The 22241-nt window shown below is 36.7% G+C and overlaps 1 protein-coding gene across 1 annotated transcript in view; it reads left to right on the top strand.

Annotated features, from left to right (window-relative positions):
• The first annotated feature begins 3043 nt into the window (after positions 1-3043).
• Positions 3044-22241, top strand: part of LOC123527096 (vigilin-like) — a 30843-nt gene continuing 11645 nt past the window's right edge. The window contains exons 1-12 of the mRNA XM_053522551.1: positions 3044-3199; positions 9408-9607; positions 10482-10593; positions 11106-11221; positions 13190-13396; positions 14947-15162; positions 16391-16597; positions 16938-17045; positions 17589-17693; positions 18103-18321; positions 19205-19423; positions 20153-20239. Coding sequence (XP_053378526.1) covers positions 9455-9607; positions 10482-10593; positions 11106-11221; positions 13190-13396; positions 14947-15162; positions 16391-16597; positions 16938-17045; positions 17589-17693; positions 18103-18321; positions 19205-19423; positions 20153-20239 — 1749 coding nt within the window. The 5' untranslated portion in view covers positions 3044-3199; positions 9408-9454. The remainder of the gene's footprint in view (positions 3200-9407; positions 9608-10481; positions 10594-11105; positions 11222-13189; positions 13397-14946; positions 15163-16390; positions 16598-16937; positions 17046-17588; positions 17694-18102; positions 18322-19204; positions 19424-20152; positions 20240-22241) is intronic.

Raw genomic sequence — 22241 nt, 5'->3', positions numbered from 1 at the left:
CCAGTATCTGTGTCTCTATGTGTGTCTGTTTGTATGTCAATTCTTCTGTATGTCTGTCAACAATAATAACAACAATAGGTCAAATCTGATTACAATATGTATGTGCCTTACAGTAGATGATTTTCACTGCTTGGCAATTAATGTCTTTTTAGCTAAAATGTGCCATATACTATATCTTCAGTATTGCTTGAAAACATCATGAAGCCCAAATGCATTGAGTACACAAAATCTATTATTTTATTATTGATTTATTCTAGTATTCTAGTTTTTTCCATAAAGCAATAAAAACATAAATCATAACGCTATTGCTGCAATTAAAAATGTTTATAAAAAAATAACATAGAGAAAATCAAGTGCAAAATATATTCCATGATTAAAACATTTTCAACAAATCAGCAATGTGTTTTATATGTATCATACATTGAGAAGAATCATTTAGAATTCCTTGAAACTTAGACATTTCACACCCTACTGGAGATAATACTTGTGGTCAGATTGCTGGGTCAGTGAGCCATTAGTTAGCAATAAATGTCAATCATCCAAAAGTTCCCCTGGACTACCAAAGTCGGCCTTTAAGTCCAGTTACGAAATATAATTCAGTTATCTCATTTTTATATATATACAGCATTTGTATAATACATATTGCTTATATTTTCTTATATTTATATTGCTTGTCTTGCATTTAGTGCCGTTTTTACCAGTACTTCTGGATTCAGCACAAGTACTTATTTGTTCTCAGCAAGTAACTATCAAGTCCTCCTTCAGACACACTGTGAAATAGTCAGGGTTTCAAACTCAAAGCCCAAGATCAATAGATCTGCACTTTAGTTATTGACCTAAGCGAGCGGGCTATATTTTCGGCATGTGCTACTTTTCCTATAAATTAATAAATTCAGTTAGAGAAAATGTAATACGTGAAATAATCATGCGAGTTGCCTGTATTTTTAAGACGCCAACTTTAGTGGAAGTGGCTCTGAAACTTGTTTACACAAGTATTACACTTGTAAAATCATATCTGAATATAATGATACAATAATTACTTTTCGTTGAACGCCTACTCGGATTGCTTCGTTCATGACGAAATGGCCAGTTCACTGCTAAATCAACTCGTTGGTAAACATCACCACGATTGCAAATTAAGAATAAATTAGCAAACTTTAAGTTCTCTGAAAAGCTAAATCATATCTACATCGCCTACCATTCCCCGATTTTTGATATTCGACACACTGCTGGTAAAATTTCAAAAAAATATGATGACACTCACCTTTGTTGATGCTCTTTTATCGCGACGTGCACTACCTCGGAAGTGGCGACAGAGCAATTTACCGTATACCTCCGAAAGAGGTAGCTCTGTTGTTTACCAGGCGTGCGATAGCTGCACTACGGAAATGTCGATAGCTCTTTCCCTTGTCATCACTTTTTGGTGGTGGCGCTAGGGTTTAGTAGCCGTGTAACAATCCATCTGAAAGCTCTCTGGGTTTTGGGTTAGTCTGTTCCACTGATCTGTCTAGCAATAGATGTACTGGTACTGATGATAAACCCGGACAGATGATGAAGTCGACCACCTTGGAATTATTCAATTGCAATCAGTTATTTATATAACTAAACATAGGGGAGAACGGCCGGGTTTGAAAGTGCCACGGGTTGGTTGTGCCACACGTGACTTTCCATCTTTATTAAAGAGCTGTGATCTGCAAATATTTTAAACGCGCCATTTTTTAAATACACTTCTTGGAAAGCACAAGCACTGTAAACAAAAGGACAACGAAACTGTGTTTGAAAAACCAATTTTCACCGCTATATAAGTATTTTTTTGATGTTATTAGGCCTACACATTTGTGTTCTGACAGTACGTTATTATGTATATTTATTGACATAAAATTCATAATTTTGAGATGTGTGATTACAGAAATATTAAAACGTTAAATGCCATGTGTATTTTTCTAATGCTATACCATACTCTATGGTAAGGGCGAACCCCGCAAATTGTACCCCTAATACTGTCACAACCTACCCCAGACGCGGGGGAGGTTGTGACGTTCTCACTATCGGTATTCTTAAACTAAAGACTATAACCGCTGTTGTTACATCTCATGTTTTAACGGAAAGGTTATTTCATGTAAACATGGTCTTGATGTACTGATAAACTGAAACAGGGCCCGAAAAGAAGGCAAAATATGAAAAATGGCACATTCAACCCCGTTCTCCCCTACTACATTTAGAATAGCAGCCACTTACAACAACAACTGGTGTAGATTTACACAAAATCAAAATTGGTAAATATTCTGTATAAATAAATGACTTACATTTATCTGAATAACAAAATATTTATCCAAAATTACTGGGGAAGAGGGTTATATAATACTATGAGAAAATTTTTGTAAATGACAAAGTGGTCGAATTTATCATCAGTCAACGTTCGTGCAGTCCCTATTTTACATACTCTTTCAGGGCCTCACTTCATGTGAGTTTGCTTTAATAGGGGCCTATTAAAAATTAATTTGAATTAGATCTATGTAAAGTTTTCAGCAAATAAAGCTTTATTTTGATACCAGACATTGATAGCAATTTGCAGAGATAAAAGTTACAAAAAAAAAAACTCATTTTCTGTCCGGGTTCATCATCAGTACCAGTACTGTAGTGTGAACGCGCGGAAGAGTCTACTCGTCTCTCGGTCTGGCAAACACGACGGCTACGCCTTTGCTTGCGATTAACCTTTGACCTGCTGTGTCAGAGAAAGTAGTTCAGAATTATAGCATACGGATGATTCTGTGAGGGAATATATTATAAGATAACGGTTGAAAGAATATCTAGTTATGTGTTTTATCAAACATCTTCATAATTTAAAGCATAAAATTTATAAAATACAGATGGGCCCTTCTTCCATGTTAAACAACTTTTGATTAGTTTACATTCATAGAATTTGTCAACGTTGTAAATTCTGACCAATCGTGAAACGCTTTACATGACCAAATTTTGCGTATGAATACTTGATCACGTTTTCGGTAAAATAACATTTCTCTTGTGGAGGTGAGGCTGGCTTGTTTTGCTTATTGTGGAAGATATTTTTTGCAATATTTACTTGATAAGCTGAGTCTAACAGATTTATTCCTTTCTTTACAGAACGAGAGAAGTACCAAATTGGAGTCGACAGAGTCCATACGAACCCTATAGGCCGGATTTTTGCGGACGCAGTACTGTAAGTTGAAGCTGTCAAACGACACGTCAAAAACGTGTTGACGTGGACTCGTGAATTCAATATTTTCAATAATTTTATTTGACTTGAGATGAATTTTGTTCATCTAATGTTATAATCTTAAAGTATTTAATGTCTGCATCTCTTGTAAATCCATTTTATATTTATATATTTCTCATTTAGATTATATTTGACGAAAGTTGTCGAAAATTATGATACCCCACCCATCACGTTCCACACATGTCGGCGATAAAGTGGATTTTTAATTTCTGAAGAGCCTAGTAGTCAATATTGTTATGTATTTTGACTATTTGTCTGTGTTGGTTTCTTGGTCTTGATTTGATAAAGTTTTGTATGTTAAACTGGTGACCCCGTAACTGGCGGGAATGGCATGAAACTTCGTGAACACACTTGACCACTGTAATGATATGCCATGCACAGCACAGGTTCCATACCAAATAAACTGCATTTTTACAAGGAAATGTATACCACCTGAATCTGGACTCAAGTGGTACGGATCCGTACCCATAGACAACCCAGTTAGGGATAGTCTCGGAATACGGACTTTCTTTTTCAAGATAATGTGGGTTCTTTACATCTTCAATTTTGTTGCAAATGAAGATATCAAATAAGATTTAAGAAATATTCACCCTATATCTTGAATCTAAATCTGGAGCCTCCGTGGCCGAGTGGTTAGTCACTGACTTCAAATCACTTACCCCTCATCGACGTGGGTTCGAGCCTCACTCGGGGCATTGAATTCTTCATGTATGAAAGCCATCCAGCTGGCTTACAGAAGGTCGGTGGTTCTACCAAGGTGCCCACTCGTGATGAAATAATGCACGGAGGGGCACCTGAGGTCTTCCTCCACCATCAAAGCTGGAAAGTCACCATATGACCTATAATTGTGTCTGTGCGACAAATAAATGAATCAAAATCATTCACAGATAAAAGCAATCTCTCGATTTTGTACATTTTTGTTCCAGTTTCCAAACGTACATAACTGCGGAACACCAAATATGCGTAAATGAACTGGCACAAATAGATTAAACAAAAATATGTTAAATTATGTTGTTACAGGTATTTTTTTTAATATTTAGGACATTATTTTAATCAGACTGAAAGATCAGGGCAGATATGTTTTCTGCACATTTGTTGACAATTATAAGAAACAAGGGAAAATTTAAGGGGTATGTTACATACCTATAGAATAACATTTAAGTGGTATGGATCCATACCCTTAGACCAAAGGTTTTTACAAAGTTACACCTGTTTTTAGCTCACCTGAGCAATGCTCAGGTGAGTTTTTCTGATCGCTCGATGTCCGGCGTCTGTAGTCTGTCTGTCGTCTGTCTGTCGTCTGTCTGTCAACATTTAGCTTGTGTATGCGATAGAGGCTGTATTTTTCAACTGATCTTCATGAAACTTGGTCAGAATGATTACCTTGATGAAATCTAGGCCGAGTTCGAAAATGAGTCATCTGGGGTCAAAAACTAGGTCACTAGGTCAAATCAAAGAAAAACCTTGTGTATGCGATAGAGGCTGTATTTTTCAATTGATCTTCATGAATATTGGTCAGAATGATTGCCTTGATGAAATCTAGGCCGAGTTCGAAAATGGGTCATCTCGGGTCAAAAACTAGGTCACTAGGTCAAATCAAGGAAAAACCTTGTGTATGCGATAGAGGCTGTATTTTTCAATTATTCTTCATGAATATTGGTCAGAATGATAATCTTGATGAAATCTAGGCCGAGTTCGAAAATGGGTCATCTCGGGTTAAAAACTAGGTCACTAGGTCAAATCAAAGAAAAACCTTGTGTATGCGATAGAGGCTGTACTTTTCAATTGATCTTCATGAATATTGGTCAGAATGATTGCCTTGATGAAATCTAGGCCGAGTTAGAAAATGGGTCATCTCGGGTCAAAAACTAGGTCACTAGGTCAAATCAAAGAAAAACCTTGTGTATGCGATAGAGGCGGTATTTTTCAATTGATCTTCATGAATTTTGGTCAGAATGATTACCTTGATGAAATCTAGGCCGAGTTCGAAAATGGGTCATCTCGGGTCAAAAACTAGGTCACTAGGTCAAATCAAGGAAAAACCTTGTGTATGCGATAGAGGCTGTATTTTTCAACTGATCTTCATGAAATTTAGCCAGATTGATTACCTTGATAAAATCTAGGCCGAGTTCGAAAATGGGTCATCTTGGGTCAAAAACTAGGTCACTAGGTCAAATCGAAGAAAAACATTGTGTATGCAATAGAGGATGTAGTTTTCAATTGATCTTCATGAAATTTGGTCAGAGTGATTGCCTTGATGAAATCTAGGTCGAATTTGAATATGGGTTATCTGAGGTCAAAAACTAGGTCACTAGGTCAAATTAAAGAAAAATCTTGTGTATGCGATAGAGACTGTTTTTTTCAATTGATTTTTATGAATTTTGGTCAGGATGATTGCCTTAATGAAATCTAGGTCGAATTTGAATATGGGTCATCTGAGGTCAAAAACTAGGTCACTTGGTCAAATCAAAGAAAAAACTTGTGTATGTGATAGAGGCTGTATTTTTCAATTGATCTTTATGAATTTTGGTCAGAATGATTGCCTTGATAAAATCTAGGTCGAGTTTGAACATGGGTCATCTAGGGTCAAAAACTAGGTCATATCTAAGAAAATGCTTGTTTTTTATCGCAAGAGACCAATTTTTTGGTCCAATCTTAATGAAAATTGGTCAGAATATTTGTTTCCATGAAATCACTAGGTCAAACATGTTTTACACTGTTATGGTGTGTTTCTTAGGTGAGCGACCTAGGGCCATCTTGGCCCTCTTGTTGACTACAATTTTTGGTTAACTCTTAACATAAGCTGGTGTCTCGGTATCCACTAATCAGATGAGAGACCACAAGGATTGAGAGACAGTCTCTCAACTTAAACACTGTCCCACGTTCTAAAGACAAATGTGTTTTGAATTTGATTGAAATACTCTGATTGACTTATTTGTTGAAGAGCCATGAATTCCAGGGTTTTTTCTAGCTAATTTGGGAACATAGCCTATACCCCCAAAATTTGGAATTTTGACGCATAAATGTTCCAAATTGGGAAATATTTAGTCCCATAGGATATACAGTGCATTCGCGATGCTACGAATCGCAATTTAACGAAATACCGGTATACTACGAAAAGGTTTTGTGGTCCCGGTTACTTTCCTTCTTATTTTTATGTTACAAAGTCGCGGTTTTACGAAAATGCAATTTTACGAAAAATGCGCTCCTATGAATGTATTGTTGTGTCCTTAAAGCATGTTTTCAACTTGTTTAAGTTGCGATTTTACGAAAACCTGTACCGTCTAAATTTTCACACCTTCCATAACGGCGTGAAAACGCTTTAGAGTGGAAAGTGACACTATCATTTATCTGGGCGTTAACAGTAATTAAAGTGTGAAAACTTAGTAATTAAATTCGAAACACATACGCTGTACACTATGACACAAGTTAGTGGTTAATTTTTTCTTCTGTAACTATCAGATTGGATGGCATACCAGTCACACTCGCTTCGATATCTATACGTCTCAAACAATCACTAAGAAAATTAAAAAAAAATAATATTTAAGTCCTGAGGGTAGCTGAGGGTATCGGAATATGCAATTGCGATTTTTTTTGTTCTCGTGCAACAATGTACCCTATATATGTTTAATGTACAGTGAATAAAAAGTGAAGAAAAAAACCCGTTTTACATTCCAGATACCATCTGAGTTCAGATTCGAATAAGATTTGTAATAAACCCAGATGTAAATATAAAACTGGAATACATGTACTCCGATACGAAAATCACATGTTTAAATATCACGGGTTACGACGTGTAGATATTAAGGTGCTGTATAGGGAAATTTGCTATGCTACGCTCGAACGAAAATGCGATATTACGAAAAAAACGACCGGTCCCTTGGCTTTTCGTAGGATCGCGATTGTACTGTAGTAAGGATGTTTTTAAAGCACTTCCTCACACACTTGTTTCACATTGTACAACCTTTTTAACATACTTCCATTACAAAATTGTCCATAATTTGGTCAATGTTTGAGCAATTTTGATGATTTTTTTTTCAGAATGTAGATTGGGAATTTTTGCACTCATTTTGGGAAAATACATACTTTTTGGCATTAGGAATATAGCCGAATAATGGCTATAAAAACAGCCGGAAAAAACCCTGAATTCTTTATTAAAAGAAACATTTCATTCCGATTATATTACTTATTCATTTATACCGCCTCGTTAGCTCATTGGTAATGTCCGTATCGAGTGCGAGAGGTCAGGGGTTTGATTCCCTGCCATGTCATACCAAAGTCGTGGAAAATGGTACTGGTAGCACCCTTGCTTGGCAATCGGCATTCAAAGGGTTGTACCAGAAGGTAAAATAGCCTCGGGTAATTATCTGTTACTGGATACCATGTTTGTCACACAAGCTTTGTAGCTCATGACAGGTTGTCTGTTGATCATATGAGATGTTAAATAAAGCTTACCTTTAACAACTTATTATCATGTCAAATAAACTATACAAGAAATTGAAGAAACACTAAATTTGTATGAAAGCTTTTAAGAACTGTTATGCTTAAACAAAATTCGAATATAATTTGGGTTTTGAAAATTTGATAAAGAAGACAGGTTGCTGTCTTTGAAATTAATTAGTGCATTCTGAAATGTGTTATTATTTCATTGATTTTCATTTCTTAAGCGTTCTTGAGTCTTTCAATCAAATTGAAAAAGACATTATTTCTTCCGAATGTGAGGCAAGATTAACATGTCAAGGTCGAGAGAATGTCTCTCAATCCAGATGAAGTCTGCCCTGCTGGTTGGTATCAATAGATTGAAACTTTGCACGCTTGTTCACTGTGATGATCTGACATGTTGTACACATGTTCAGTAATTATATTTTACATATTTACATTGCAGAAATATAATTATGATAAAAATTTTTTAAAAAACAATGAATATTTTAAAGGGGAAATAAATTTTCATCTACCATTGTTAAGTTTAATTGTTACTTTAGATTTTCATGTAAAAAAATTGTGGTTTTTTATTGCCAGATTGGGATTAACTCTATGGCCAAATGTTGGAAAGTTTGTCTTATTCATATAGAATGACTAAATTATTATTTATGTAAGTCCTAACATTGATACCCTGTGACATGTCCATCAAGCATTGAACAGTGTTTGAAAACTGAAATTGATGGAGTGTCTGCTCAATAACTTGGGAAAATCTTATCCAATTTCATCAAAGCCATTCTGCTTAGCTCAATAGGGAGAACACAGATTTACCTATTGCTGGGTCATGATAATCACATTGATCCTTGGGCAATGTTCTCTGTGACAGTTTGATAAGACATTGTGTCTGAAATCATTTGGCAAACCCTTTCACCTCTGATTTATGTGGGGAAGTTTGCATTTACTTGCTGAGAACAGGTTTGTACTGGTACATAATTCAGGAATACTGGTTAGGTTGACTTCCCGCTGTTTCTTAACTGAAATACTGTTGAAAAATGACGTTAAAACCAATACAAAACTGTTTTACCAGACTAGATGGGAATGTCTTTGGGCTTAATATGTTGGCTAAGGTCAGTTACCAGCCAGCTGCTCTGGAGTTTTAGCTCTTAATGTACACAAAATTGTGAAGATGGACAATGTCTGTTCAATTACTAGCATTATTTTTCTCAGATCTCACAGTACTTATAAAGTTCATAATGTGTATCTGTATAAAATCTAGGTCTAGTTCAATAGTCAGTCAGATTGGTTTTAAATTTGGCCCTTAAATTAGTAGGGGACTCTGTGGCAGAATTGTAAAGGTCACTGACTTTGAATCACTTGCACCTTATGGTACCAATGTGGTTTCATGCTTGGCTCGGGGCACAGAATTCTTCATGTGAGGAAGCCATCAACCTTGCCCACAGAAAGTGGGTGGTTCTACTCAGGTGTCAACCCATGATGAAATCAGACCGGTAGGGGTATCTGGGGTCTTTCTCCACCATCAAAAGCTGGAAAAGTCCTATAAATGTGTCGGTGTGACGTTAAACCCAACTAAAACAAAGAAGAAAATATACTGAATAAGTCAAAATTTGCAAAATTCACAGTTTCTGCACAGTAAGTAGAGAAAATTTATGCTGTGATGTAAGTTTATTTTGACAGTTTGTCACTTTTCAAGTCTTGTTTTTCCTAATTTTAGACCGTACTGTTCGACTCGGAACTGTTAAATTGACGACGAGTTCAAAAATGGCAACTACTTCTGGAGTATCAGCTGAGGATGAGGCGTACGATTATACAGAGGCATTTCCTGCACTACCAATGATAGAAAAGGCCAACACTACACCAGTGTCCGGTCAGTGGAGTAACAAATTTACTGTGAAAACTTCAAAATGCACGCAGGTAATTAGTGATTGAAAAATTATGTTGTTTTCTTGCAAAAAGTTAGCACTTGGCACCTTTCAGACAAAATATGGCTTTTCGTTAGTCAATTGGAAAGATGCTTTAGCCTTTCATATTAGGAAAATATTGCGCAATGATTGCCTATTTTAGGAAAAGAAGTCTTATTTAAAAAATTGACTTTATCTCAAATTTTGAATTTGCCAATAAACAATCTCCAACCACCGGCCAGTAAATTTCCTTTACACTACAATAAAACAATTTTTTAGCTCGTCTGATTTTTAAAAAAGATCTATTAGGCAATGGCTTCAGCATTGGTTAGAATTTTTGTTTAGGTCCACATTTTCTCACAAACTTCAAGAGCTGCAGCTTAGAACACTTGTTTATCATCGTTAGATTCAAGTGTAAACTAAACCAAGTACCATAACTCTAATCTGCATTTTGTCAGAATTACAGCCCTTTTTGTACTTAGAAAATCTTTACTATAACTTTTCTTAGTTACATATTGTCCAGCACACAATTAAGTAATCAACTAACTTCATTGTTTCATTGTGTGACATTTCTAACAAATTCATCCAAGAAAGTTTTAAGGATCTTCAAAGTATCAACAACGAAAATTATTATCAAGAAAATAGAATTCAAGTGATCTCCCTTGAAAACAGACCAGAACATAAGGGAAAGTGATCCAATGGCTCATGCACAAGTGATATGCAAAGTGAGGGCTGAACGGAGAACTAATGTAACTTCTTTATTTAATTAAATTAATACGAATTGTGACAGCTGTCCATTCAACCAAACAAAACTTGTTCTTGTTTTAAAGTGGGTAAATAAGTAATGTTTGTGTGATTATTATTGTTTATTTGTGTATAACTTGCAGGTGTTCACTGTGCCATTGGAAGAGCGACGTTTCAAGGATGATTTTGGTGAAAGCAGCTTTGGCGATGAAGGAAAACAGGCAGAAATATGTAAAGACATTATGGCTAAAACTGGTTAGTATCTAGTGCTGCATGATAAAAGCTTGTTTTACAAACTCTTGTTTCCATGCAGAGAGGAACAGTACCTTGCAGCTAAAGAGGTCTTTGTAAGATGCAAGTTCTTACTGTCTGAACTTAGGGGCCTCCGTGTCTGAGTGGTTAAGGTTGCTGACCTCGAATCACTTGCCTCTCACCTATATATGTTAGAGCCTCACTCCGGGCATTGACTTCTTTATGAGAGGATGTCATCCAGCTGGAAGGTCAGTGGTTCTACTTGGGTGCACACTCGTAATAAACTAATGCACGGAGGGGTACCTGGGGTCTTCCTCCTCCATAAAAGCTGGAAAGTCGCCATATGACATAATTGTTTCGATGCCACATTAAACCAAAGGTAACTGCCTTTAAGTTAAATGGGTCAAATCATTGAATAAATCTGTTTTATGCACCAGATGTAGAGTAAACACTTTAAAGCATATTTTCAGGTATGTTGAGCCAAGTGTCTAATAATTTTGTTTCAAATATGTCAGGTGTTACGATTGAGATGAGCTTGTCAAAGGATCAAACACTGACTGTTGTCGTAACTGGTAAAGAGGAACAAGTGAAGAAAGCAAGACGTGAGGTGATGACTAAGCTTCAGACACAGGTACTGATTTTGCTGTCACGGTAAAATGTACATGTAAAATTTAAAAATTGAGTTTACAGTCCTGGCGAACAGATTTGGCATGTCACTTCCTGGAGAAAATGCTTATACAACTTCTTGCATTCATTTTCAGAACTGTATTCAAATTACATACACCTAATTCGCAAAATATCTTATTTTAAGCTGCCATATAGGTTCAAATAATAAAATGAGAAAATGTTGTGAGCGGCTGGTGGTTCTGCCTACATGCCTATCTATGCCTGAAATAGTCAGTAGGGACACCTGGCCAGGGGTCTTCCTCCATGGTCAAAAGTTGAAGAATTGTTATATGACGTAGTTCACATCAGTGTAACTTAAATCACAACAGAATAAACAAATTCTACAGTCAAAATGTTCAGTGTGAACAAATGAATGTTCCCCTCTCCAAAGAGTGCTTTTTCTTGTTTTGTTTTTTTGCAAAAATTCATCAAACAAAAAAAATGTTTATACATACTTATCCAGATTTCTTTGTAGATCTATCTATATTATTATGTAAGCCACAAGAAAAAGTGCCTTTAAGTCATTTTTTTTTTCAAGTGTAATACGATTATATGATTCAGGGTTTTTTTTTATTCTGTAGCAGAGGCCGAATATCGGCCTCGTCCCCCAGCCGAGGATTTCCCCCACAGCCAAGGATTTCCCCTACCACAGTCGAAATTCCCCTACGTCCGAAATTCCCCCCTCCAAAATCGTAAACAAAGCAATGGAGATTACTCCCAGCGATTTTCCCGACCGAATATCGGACCCGTTCACAATTGCAGACGGTCTTTCACAATTTTCAATGGGTGTGAAAACCTTTAGAAATAGTAGAAAAATGTTAGAAGAGCGTTCAGTGGACCCGAGGTTCTGGTTTAGACCAGCGAAAATCGATAAAAACTCGTATCTGACCCGCACATAATATGCCGTGGGCGTCTGCTTGTCTCGCGGTAATACTCTTTGATGCGTAACGAGTTCGAAAGCTCTGCCCCTTGTCAATCAAAATCCCAGTGAACTTCATACTGTTTGTCGACACCATCGTAAGTATGACAGTAGGCGGAGCGTCGTATGTTAATTAGCTACTGACAGATGTCAATCACGCCACGCGCCGACTGACAGGTGGTTATTATCAGTATGTAATATAGATGATTGATAAACAATGCAGCGTCAGATTATCGTGTTTGTACCTCTTGTTAATTAGCGGTAACAGCTTATGCTGTATTGTGTAATATGTGTTGTTAATTTAAAGTAATTATTTTATGTGCTTGATTCGATTAAATAAGCCGGTCGGCCGTTACGCAAATTTATTATCTTTGCCGAGGTATTTTGCTAGAGCAAAATAAAATATAAATGTTTTAAGTAATCAGATATTATAAGTATGGAATAGTTCTAGTGAAAAGATGAAATTTAAAACAGGTATTTTATCAAGAATTTTTAATGTTTGCTTTCGTTTTTTCATATTTGTCACACGTTTTTGCGATCGTGATTTTCGGACTTTTTTATCCTTTCTTACAAGATTTTCTAGTACAATTGAAATAAAAAGCCAACAAAAGTATGCATTTAATAATAATATGATGACTCTTGCGAAAGCAACTCTTATTTTAAAGCATTTTTTTGTGAATAAAAGCATGTGACCTTTAAATATTCAATGATTTGAGCATTTCAGCTCTCCCCACCCACCTTGTTACAATGATAAGTGAACATTAGTGCAAGTCCATCTATTGCTAAGTGACAGTGTGTTGCTAGTAGTTGCTAAAGGTTGCAAGAATATGTAATAAAAACATAGTTTAAAGTGTTTATTATGCATAATTGTAAATTCCCCCCTGAGTGAAAAAATCCCCCAAAACTGCTCGTCGCGCGCTATTTTCTTCCCCCAGTGACAGGCTGGGGCCTCTTCCCCCAGTCGTAAAAAAAACCCCTGTGATTGTCCTAATTACGCATTGTGTTTTGTTTTAGGCAAGCGGCTCTATCCGTATCCCTAGAGAACACCACCGATTTATCCTTGGAGCAAAGGGGAAAAAGCTGCAGGACTTGGAACTAACGACCGCAACTAAAATAACAATACCACGAACTGACGAACCCTCTGATGCGATCAAAATTTACGGAACCAAGGAAGGAATTGACAAGGCCATGCACGAGATACAGATCATTTCTGATATACAGGTAAATTGAAATTAATATTTCAGTACTTATCCTTGATGTCTCCAACATGTAGAGGGAGAGACATTGATTAAATGCTGTGCGTCTCGTGTTTCAGTCTGTAAGTCACAAAGTTTGTCCACAAAACTCCTCCAACACCAACAAGCAGATTTACACCAAACTTTACAAAAAATATCCTTGCTAAGCCTAGTTGTGCATATTGCAACGTTCTGTTTCGATGATTTTCAGTGCAGTTATTGCCCTTGATTTTTCAAATTTTATGATGTTTTGGCCGCTCGCTTTATATTGTTTGGCTGATTTCCACCAAACCATACTGGAGTGATCAATGCCAAGCTTATTGTGCATAATGTCGATTTGTTCTGGTTCAAGGATTTTAAGTGTAGTTATGGCCGTTGATTTGTCAGAGTTTACCTTGTCTGCGCAACTGCTCTGACAACACCAAATGGAAGTGAACATTGTCAAGCTTAGTTGTACGTATCATGAACATTTTCTGGTTCAGTGATTTCATCATGGGTTATGGCCCATGATTTGTCGTATTTTAAATTAATTACACTACTTTCTGTATACTATTTGGCTGAATTTCACCAAACCTCGGGAGTGGTTCGACTGAAGCATATTTGTGCGTGTCATTGGTATGTACCAGTTTATGCTTTTGAGCCCAGTCATGATTTGTCGAATATTCCTATACCACTGGTAGGGATTCCACCAAACTTCACAGGAGTGATCAGTTCCAAGCCTAGATGTGTATATCATTGAAATGTTATGGTTCAGTGAATTTTCACTGGAGTGTTGTGCAATGTCTTTGTGTTAAGTGGTAGGAGGAAATTTTTTGTCGGGGCACCTGTGGCCGAGTGGTTCAGGTCATTGACATCAGAACACTTGCTCCTCGTCGATGTGGGTTCGAGCCTCACTCAGGGCATTGAATTCTTCATGTGAGGAAGCTGTCAAGCTGGCTTACGGAAGGTCGGTGGTTCTACCAAGGTGCCCGCTCGTGATGAAATAATGCATGGAGGAGCACCTGGGGTCTTCCTGCACCATTAAAGCTGGAAAGTGGCCATATGACCTGTAATTGTGTCAGTGCGACGTTAAACCCAACAAAAAAACATACTTTTTCATAAAAAACAATCTCTATTTTATAGTTAGTTTATATTATTAAAGTGGATGAAAAATTTCTGGCACATCACAAATTTCTATTTAGTTGAATGAAGCAGGTTTCATTCAGGCCTTTTCCCTCCAGGGACACTTCTAGTTAAATAGATATATACATTCTTTTCCCAATTCTAAACTGTAAAAATCCCAGATTGTTGCTATAATTTTTTTATGTAGCAGATTTACAGCAGTTTTGCTGCTTTTTCTCATTTTTGTTTGTGTTAATTTAAAAGTTTATATGCATGATGTAAGGAAAGGTTATTTTAAGCAAGCAACATCTGAAACCGACTTTTATAAAACTCTTGAGGTTATCATACTTATAGAAGTGTCAAGGTTATGCACAAGTCAAATACTAATGAGAAATAGCATTTTGAAGTTGTAACCAGGTCATCTTGTGTTTTCAGTCAAAGCTTGCATATGAGAGATTGCCAGTGCAGAAAGTGTATCATCCTTTTGTGTGTGGACCAAGCAATTCTACAGTACGTCAACTGATGGATGAGACAGGCGCCAAGATTAACGTACCCCCACCCAGTGTGTTATCTGACGAGATTGTTGTGTCTGGTGAGAAGGAAGGTGTGATGAAATGTAAGGCAACCATCATGGCAATCTATGAAGAAAAGGTGAGAATATATCTGTTAATTAGTTTAGTATAATTATGCTATGTTGGCTTTATACATGTTATGTGTGAAAATTGGCAATATGCAAAAATAAAATACGTGGAAGAGAAGAGATACAGCTACTGCGAAATAGTATTAGTTGGGGACTAATTATACCCCCACAAAACGAAGAACACTTGAGCCTAGGATCTCGAAACTTAATAGGGAGGTTGATCATGACCAGCAGACAACCCATATTGATTTTGAGGTCAGTAGGTCAAAGGTCATGATCACTTTGACCCAGAACAGTAGAACTTTTGTGTACAGTGACCAAATAATTTCATTTTCTTGTGCATTTACTGAATGCATCAAGGGGGGCATTTCATGTTCTACGAGCTCTTGTTCAAATGGTTTCACAACATCCCCTTTTCAAACTGTTCCTGCTGATCAAAAGGTGAAGAGAAATAACTGGCAGTTTAGTTTATTACACAATTTACAACTTAAACACTGTTGATTTCAAATATCTGTACAGTAGGGTACCAGTTGCTCAACAGCATCTTACTTGTTGACAGAAAAAGTGGACAGAATTTTCTTAACATTTCTCTGTAATACACTTTATCAGAAAATTTATGATGGTTTTGATAATGCACTGGAGATCTAATTTCTGTTATTAAAGCTGAGTAAACGCATGTAATTTTAGTTGATACCTACTTATTTTACATCTTTGGTGAAACAAGTTCTTCAAACTTGCAGTTATTTACAGCAACAAACATTTATCTCTATGTGGGTCTCAAAAAAAACTTTTTATTGCAAAAGAGGTGTGTATTGCATTAGCTGAAGTTCGATGATTTTTCTGTGGCCTAACAGAATTAGGTTAGATGTTGCTCGTGTTCAATTATTTTTCCATGGCCCGGTAGGATTAGGTAAGATGCTGCTAACATTCAGTGATTTTTCCATGGCCTAACAGGATTAGGTAAGATGCTGCTAAAATTCAGTGATTTTTCCATGGCCTAACAGGATTAGGTTAGATATCTTCAAGCACTTATCTCCTGTAAACTGACATAAAGCTTTCGATTTAATCCATGGTTGATAGATGCAGTGAAATGCAAGTAGTCAATTGTGGGTTTCCCACGATGTTTTAGAGCAAGTAAGTAATGACCAGTAATTCCTACTAAAAATGGTTTACTGACTGCTATACATGGAAGAAATGCTGTTTTTACCCAGTTAAACACATCTTTGTATTTATTTACAGAAGCGCAAGTGTCAGACCGTGTCAGTTGAGGTTAGGAAATCGCAACACAAGTATGTTATTGGACCACGTGGAAACAGCTTGCAGGAAATACTCGCTGCCACAGGAGTGTCTGTAGAAGTCCCTCCCCTTGATGACCCCTCTGAGACGATCACATTACGCGGAGAACAGGACAAGCTTGGCCCCGCACTTACAATGGTCTACTCTAAGGTAATTTGTTTTCATCACCATTTCACTCTTTCCATTGAGAATAAAGTTGTTAAGCAGATATTGTAAAATCTATGTATAATCTGTTTATTACATTCATTCTAATCAAGTATGATCCGTTAATATTTACAAACTACTGTAAGTCATATATTTTCACAGCTCAAAATGAGGCTTTATCTAGAATATTTATCAACATTAAAAACTTACACCTTTCAAGTGTATATATCAAGTATTGCAGATCTGCATTAAATTGCTATTCCAAGGAGTATGTTTTGCCAGTTAATTCATCAGTATTACTTAATTCATTTCTTTAATTCATCTATTTTGTTTGTTTAACATTCAGGCCAACAGTGTGGTGTTTGCTGTTGTACATGCTGCTGACTGGCTGCACAAATATATCATCGGTAAGAAAGGTGCAACTGTCAAGAACATCACATCAAACTTCCCAAAGGTAATTAAGCCGTGCCATGTGAAAACCAACATAGTGCGTTTGCGACCAGCATGGATCCAGACCAGCCTGCGCATCCGCGCAGTCTGGTCAGGATCCATGCTGTTTGCTAACAGTTTCTCTAATTCCAATAGGCTTTGAAAGCGAACAGCATGGATCCTGACCAGACTGCGTGGATGCGCAGGCTTGTCTGGATCCATGCTGGTTGCAAACGCACTATGTAGGTTTTCTCATGGCGCGGCTCAGTGGTAGATTACATCAATAGATTCTATTGTTTCACAGTATATTGTAAACTAATGTTGTAGATATTTGTGATATAAGTAGCTTTGCAAAGTACAGTGAAGTACATAGTTTATTATGACAATAAGTTCAGAATGAAAGAAGTAAAGTTTAATTGCTTGAATGAATATTCTGGATGAAACAAGCCGGAAGAGTAGTGATAAAGAACAGAAATATAAGACCTACTGTTAGTAAGTTTGTTCATGTTTTATGCTTGCTATGTGGGTTTCTATAGAGTTTGGCTAATGTTTTTTGATTGCTGTGTAGGTTCATATAGAGTTCACTGAGGGAGAAGACAAGATCCAGGTGGAGGGACCTCCAGAAGAAGTTGACCAGGCAGTGAAGGCTCTTGAAGATTTTGTCAAGGACCTTGTAAGTACACAAGCAAGAAATGGATCGGCTTTTATTAGGATATACCTTTGGTTAACTGGCAGGAAGTTGGCACACTTACTGTTAAGAATATCCCTGATAAAAGTGGTAGCTGCTTGCTTCTACTTTTGGGGGTTTTCACTATCAAATTGAGTTTTAATAGGAGTGTAGCCTTTCAACACAGCTTCTAGAGATGTTGTGTAGCCTTCATTATAACTTTTTCAGGACTGTCCAATGTGGTGTAATAACCACACTAGCTGTTTTGGCAAAATAGATTATGCCTTTATGGCAAAGGAATGTTTAATATAATATAGAAGTAAAGTTATCAGAAATAAAAGGCAAAAAAAATAAAGAAATCGCCATGTAATTGAAGATGCAACATTTTAATATCTGCTGTGTTGTTGTCTTGCAGCAAAGCCGTATGGACTTTGCGGAAATTGAGATTGACCAACGATTTCACAAACACATTATCGGGAAGGGGGGTTCAAATATCTCAAAGATCAAAGATGAGACGGGCGTGGCGATCAGGATACCATCTGACTCGGAAAACAGCAACACCATCAGGATTGAGGGAGAACCACAGGGTGTGAAAAAAGCAAAGAAAGAACTCCTTGAAATGGCTTCCAGAATGGTAAATATATTAATTTTGTGATTTTTCCATTGCACAAATGAGAAGGAATGTTTAATTTCAATAACAATTTTATGGTTTTAAAAGTGTCGAACTCTCTGAATTACTTACTTGGTGCAGGGTTGTTACGTGCACAATCCTTCATTAGATAGCATGTTTTGCCGGAGGTCTTTAGTCTGGCTATTTTGCTTTGTCCAGTGTTAAATTCTTTTATTGCCATGGGGGCAAATTTCTATTTAGGTCTGAAGAAAAGATGAAGTACTGAGCTCCAAAACTAAATAAGTAACCATCCTTTAGCTCAGTAATGGTACCTTAGAACCTGAAGTACTCGTCCAGTGGTCATGGTTGAGTTTATATCATATATTAAACCATATTTATATGACACCCTTTTCATGATATTAATTAAAACACGTTCAAAGGTGCATTACATAGTGCAAAGGCAGCCACTTAGTGAAGATACTGCTTTTCCTGATTTGTAAAATTTATTGCAGTCATTCAGCACCATAAAACATTGAAAAATTTGCATATATACATGTCAAGACCATATTCCTTCAAATAATTGATGATAACTTGCTGTTCTTTAACCCTTATCATGCTGGACACGAATAATTCTGGCTTTGCGACCAGTGTAGATCATGATCAGCCTGCACATCCGTGCAGTCTGATCATGAATGCACTGTTCGCCATTCAGTCTATCTTTTTGGTAAGCACCCCTTTTAACAGTTAATGGTACTGTCCAAATTGAAAGATGGACAAGTTCATTATAGAAATTTAGCAGGGTAAGGGTTAACAATCAGACAAAACAAGCATGTACTTCAGCATATTTTGTGTAACAAATCTAAGAAGCTGTCATTATATGACTGTGTAAATTTGATACATTTAACAGGAGAATGAGAAGACCAGAGATATAATTATAGAGCAGCGATTCCATCGTATGTTGATTGGGGCAAGAGGGGAAGGTATCAAGACAGTCAGGGACAAATTTAACCAAGTGCAAATCACATTCCCAGACCAGGGGCGGAAAAGTGATGTTGTCACGTTACGCGGACCAAAGAATGATGTCGATAAATGTTACCAGCATTTACAGAAACAAACTCAAGATTTAGTAAGATTTTAGTATGATTTCACAACAGTAAGATAATGTAATGGTCTTTCATGGTATGATTTATAAATATATGAGTATCTGCAGTCTTGAGAGGTGAAGACATTGTCACACATACTTTGTTCACTGTTTCTTCCAGAGGTATACTTCTATTCAGTCCATACAGGAAACTTTCTTATTTTGCAAAACATTGGTGGCCTTCCCAGCTAACTCTGATTGAGAATATCCCTGCCTGGTTAGCATGGAAGGTAGATCACAAGGCTATGATTGGAGAGTCGGCAAGTTTGATTCCATTTCTGGATGACTATCCTCCATGATGATTTGATGTATGCTTGAAGTCATTAAAGCCTACTTTTTTATTCATGTGTGGAAGTTGTTGGTTACTTGCAGAGGCCAAGGCAATACAGTTGATTTTGTTTACTAACTACTCAGTACATTGCTGAAATACTGTTAAAAAATGGAATTAAAGTATTACTAATATATAAAGCGAAAAAGCATAAGGAGAGCCTGGTACCTTTATATTTTGTGGGGATTTAAATCCCATGCAGATAAGTTACCCAGAAAAAATAATTATAGAGGCTTTAAGAAGAGTCATTTACCCCGTCTTCCCTGTGCAGGTTAAATGCAATTCATTGGAAGAATAAACACTAAGTGTAAAGATTTCAGTTCGTTTTGTTTGAAAGTTTGTTATTCAAAATGAGACACTTGTTAAATTTATTTTTTTATTAACAGATTGCTAGCAATTATCAAGCTCAGGTGCACATTTTCAAAGACTTTCACAAAAACGTTATTGGAAAAGGTGGTGCTACAATTAGGAAGGTATGTTGTTATTTTGTTTGCAAAGGAGAAAAAAAAGCTTTTTCATGTAAATAAACTTTAAGGGTTTTGTGTTTTCAGCTGCTGTGTATGCTGCTAATAATTGAATTTTTTGTATTTTATTATTATGTCTCCCATATATTGATTTACTGCTGTCTGTGTGTCCGTGTGTGTGTCTGTCTGTCACAAATCGTGTCCGCGCTCTAAGTTGAATAGTTCTCATCCGATCTTCACCAAACTTTACAAAATGTGTTTACCAATAAGTCCTCGACCAAGTTCGATAACAGGCCAAATCGCCCCAGGCACTTCAGAATTATGGCCCTTGAATTACCGAAAATTGGCGTTTTTACTATTGTCCGCGCTCTAAGTTGAACAGTTCTCATCCGATGTACACACATGTCGAACATTTCTCATCCGATCTTCACCAAATGTAAACAAAATGTGTTTGCCAATAAGTCCTCGGGCAAGTTCAATAACTAGCCAAATCGGCCCAGGCACTTCAGAATTATGGCCCTTGAATTACCGAAAATCACTCTGTACATGTCTGCTCTCTTAAGTCGAACATTTCTCATCCGATCTTCACCAAACGTAAACAAAATGTGTTTGCCAATAAGTACTCGGCCAAGTTCGATAACTAGCCAAATCGGCCCAGGCACTTCAGAATTATGGCCCTTGAATTACCGAAAATCACTCTGTACACAGATGCCAGGTGCATGTTTGACTCAGATACATAACTATTCAGATAATTAGGCAGTTGTGGGAGACATGCGCTTTTCTCAAAAGCAGCTCTAGTTGGTCATGTGTTTTTATTGAAGACTTCTGTAGTAGTTACGCATGCGACAGCTATTTTTCCACACCAGATATTTTATGTAATGTTTTGTGGATACATCGTTGATGTACTAGAAGAATTCAGGGAAATTGGAAAGAAAGGGTAGTTGTGTTGTTTCCTTTGATAGACTAGACTGAAATTTTGAAATGTTTCACAGTTATATAATGTGAGCCTGTAGGAAAGTTGGATGGCATTTAAGTACCTGTATATAATTGAAGTGTTACAGTAAACAGGTAAATTCACTGTGAAAAAGTATCATAAATATTTTTGTCCGGTTTGATGAGCCAAATAAAGTTGTTTATTATATTCCTATATAAATTCTGTTTAAAAAAATCGGCTTGTATTTCACAAATATGAACATGCAAAAAAAAATTCCATATTGTACCTTTTAAATTCCGTATTGTACCTTCCGTATTGTATGCTGCGGGACTACTTTCTTTAATATGCATGACTTGACACAGGTCTATAAATAGCGCACATAAAAACTTCACTTAGTTCCATTTTGATGTTGGTAAACATAAGATTTCGTTAAATAACAAAACAACAAACAAAAAGGTAGAGGTATATAATAAAATGGTCATTATAACGTTAGCTAGATGTGGGATTTTGTATTCGGCTCTCGTGGATTTTGCATGGTTGGATCACACTCTGCGCTTGCGCGCCTCGTGAGATCCTATCTGGCAAAAAACCACTCGAGCCGAATACAGCATCCCAGAACGAGCTACTGTTGTAATAACCCTATTTTATTGTGCGTTTAAGGTAACTGATGACAACAGATATTGTATCTTTATTCTTTGACGAAGCCAATGCAATATCATTTAATTTTATGGCCACAAAACTGCATGCTTTGGTCTAAACAGCGAACAAAACTGAATTTCCTGTTCGTTAGGATTTTTTTCGCACATTGCATCTGGTGTCCACATGATGAAAGATATTTCAGTCTTGCACTGAAACAAACAGAATTTGATATCCTCATTTTTCTAGAATGACTCGTCTCCCTGTGCAATGACATCAGTACTTGATTGCCAGTGTGCATATCTACCATTAACTTGCTTTGTATCATTGTACTGGTCAGACTTAGCACGGAGTGTCTTACTGTCACATTTGTACTGATGCACATTTTACACAGAATATGAAAACTGTATATATATAGATAAACATACAGATTGCTGGTTT

This window comes from Mercenaria mercenaria, chromosome 14, assembly GCF_021730395.1.
Source record: "Mercenaria mercenaria strain notata chromosome 14, MADL_Memer_1, whole genome shotgun sequence".
Lineage (NCBI taxonomy): Eukaryota > Metazoa > Mollusca > Bivalvia > Venerida > Veneridae > Mercenaria > Mercenaria mercenaria.
This window is presented reverse-complemented; position numbering and strand designations above follow the sequence as displayed.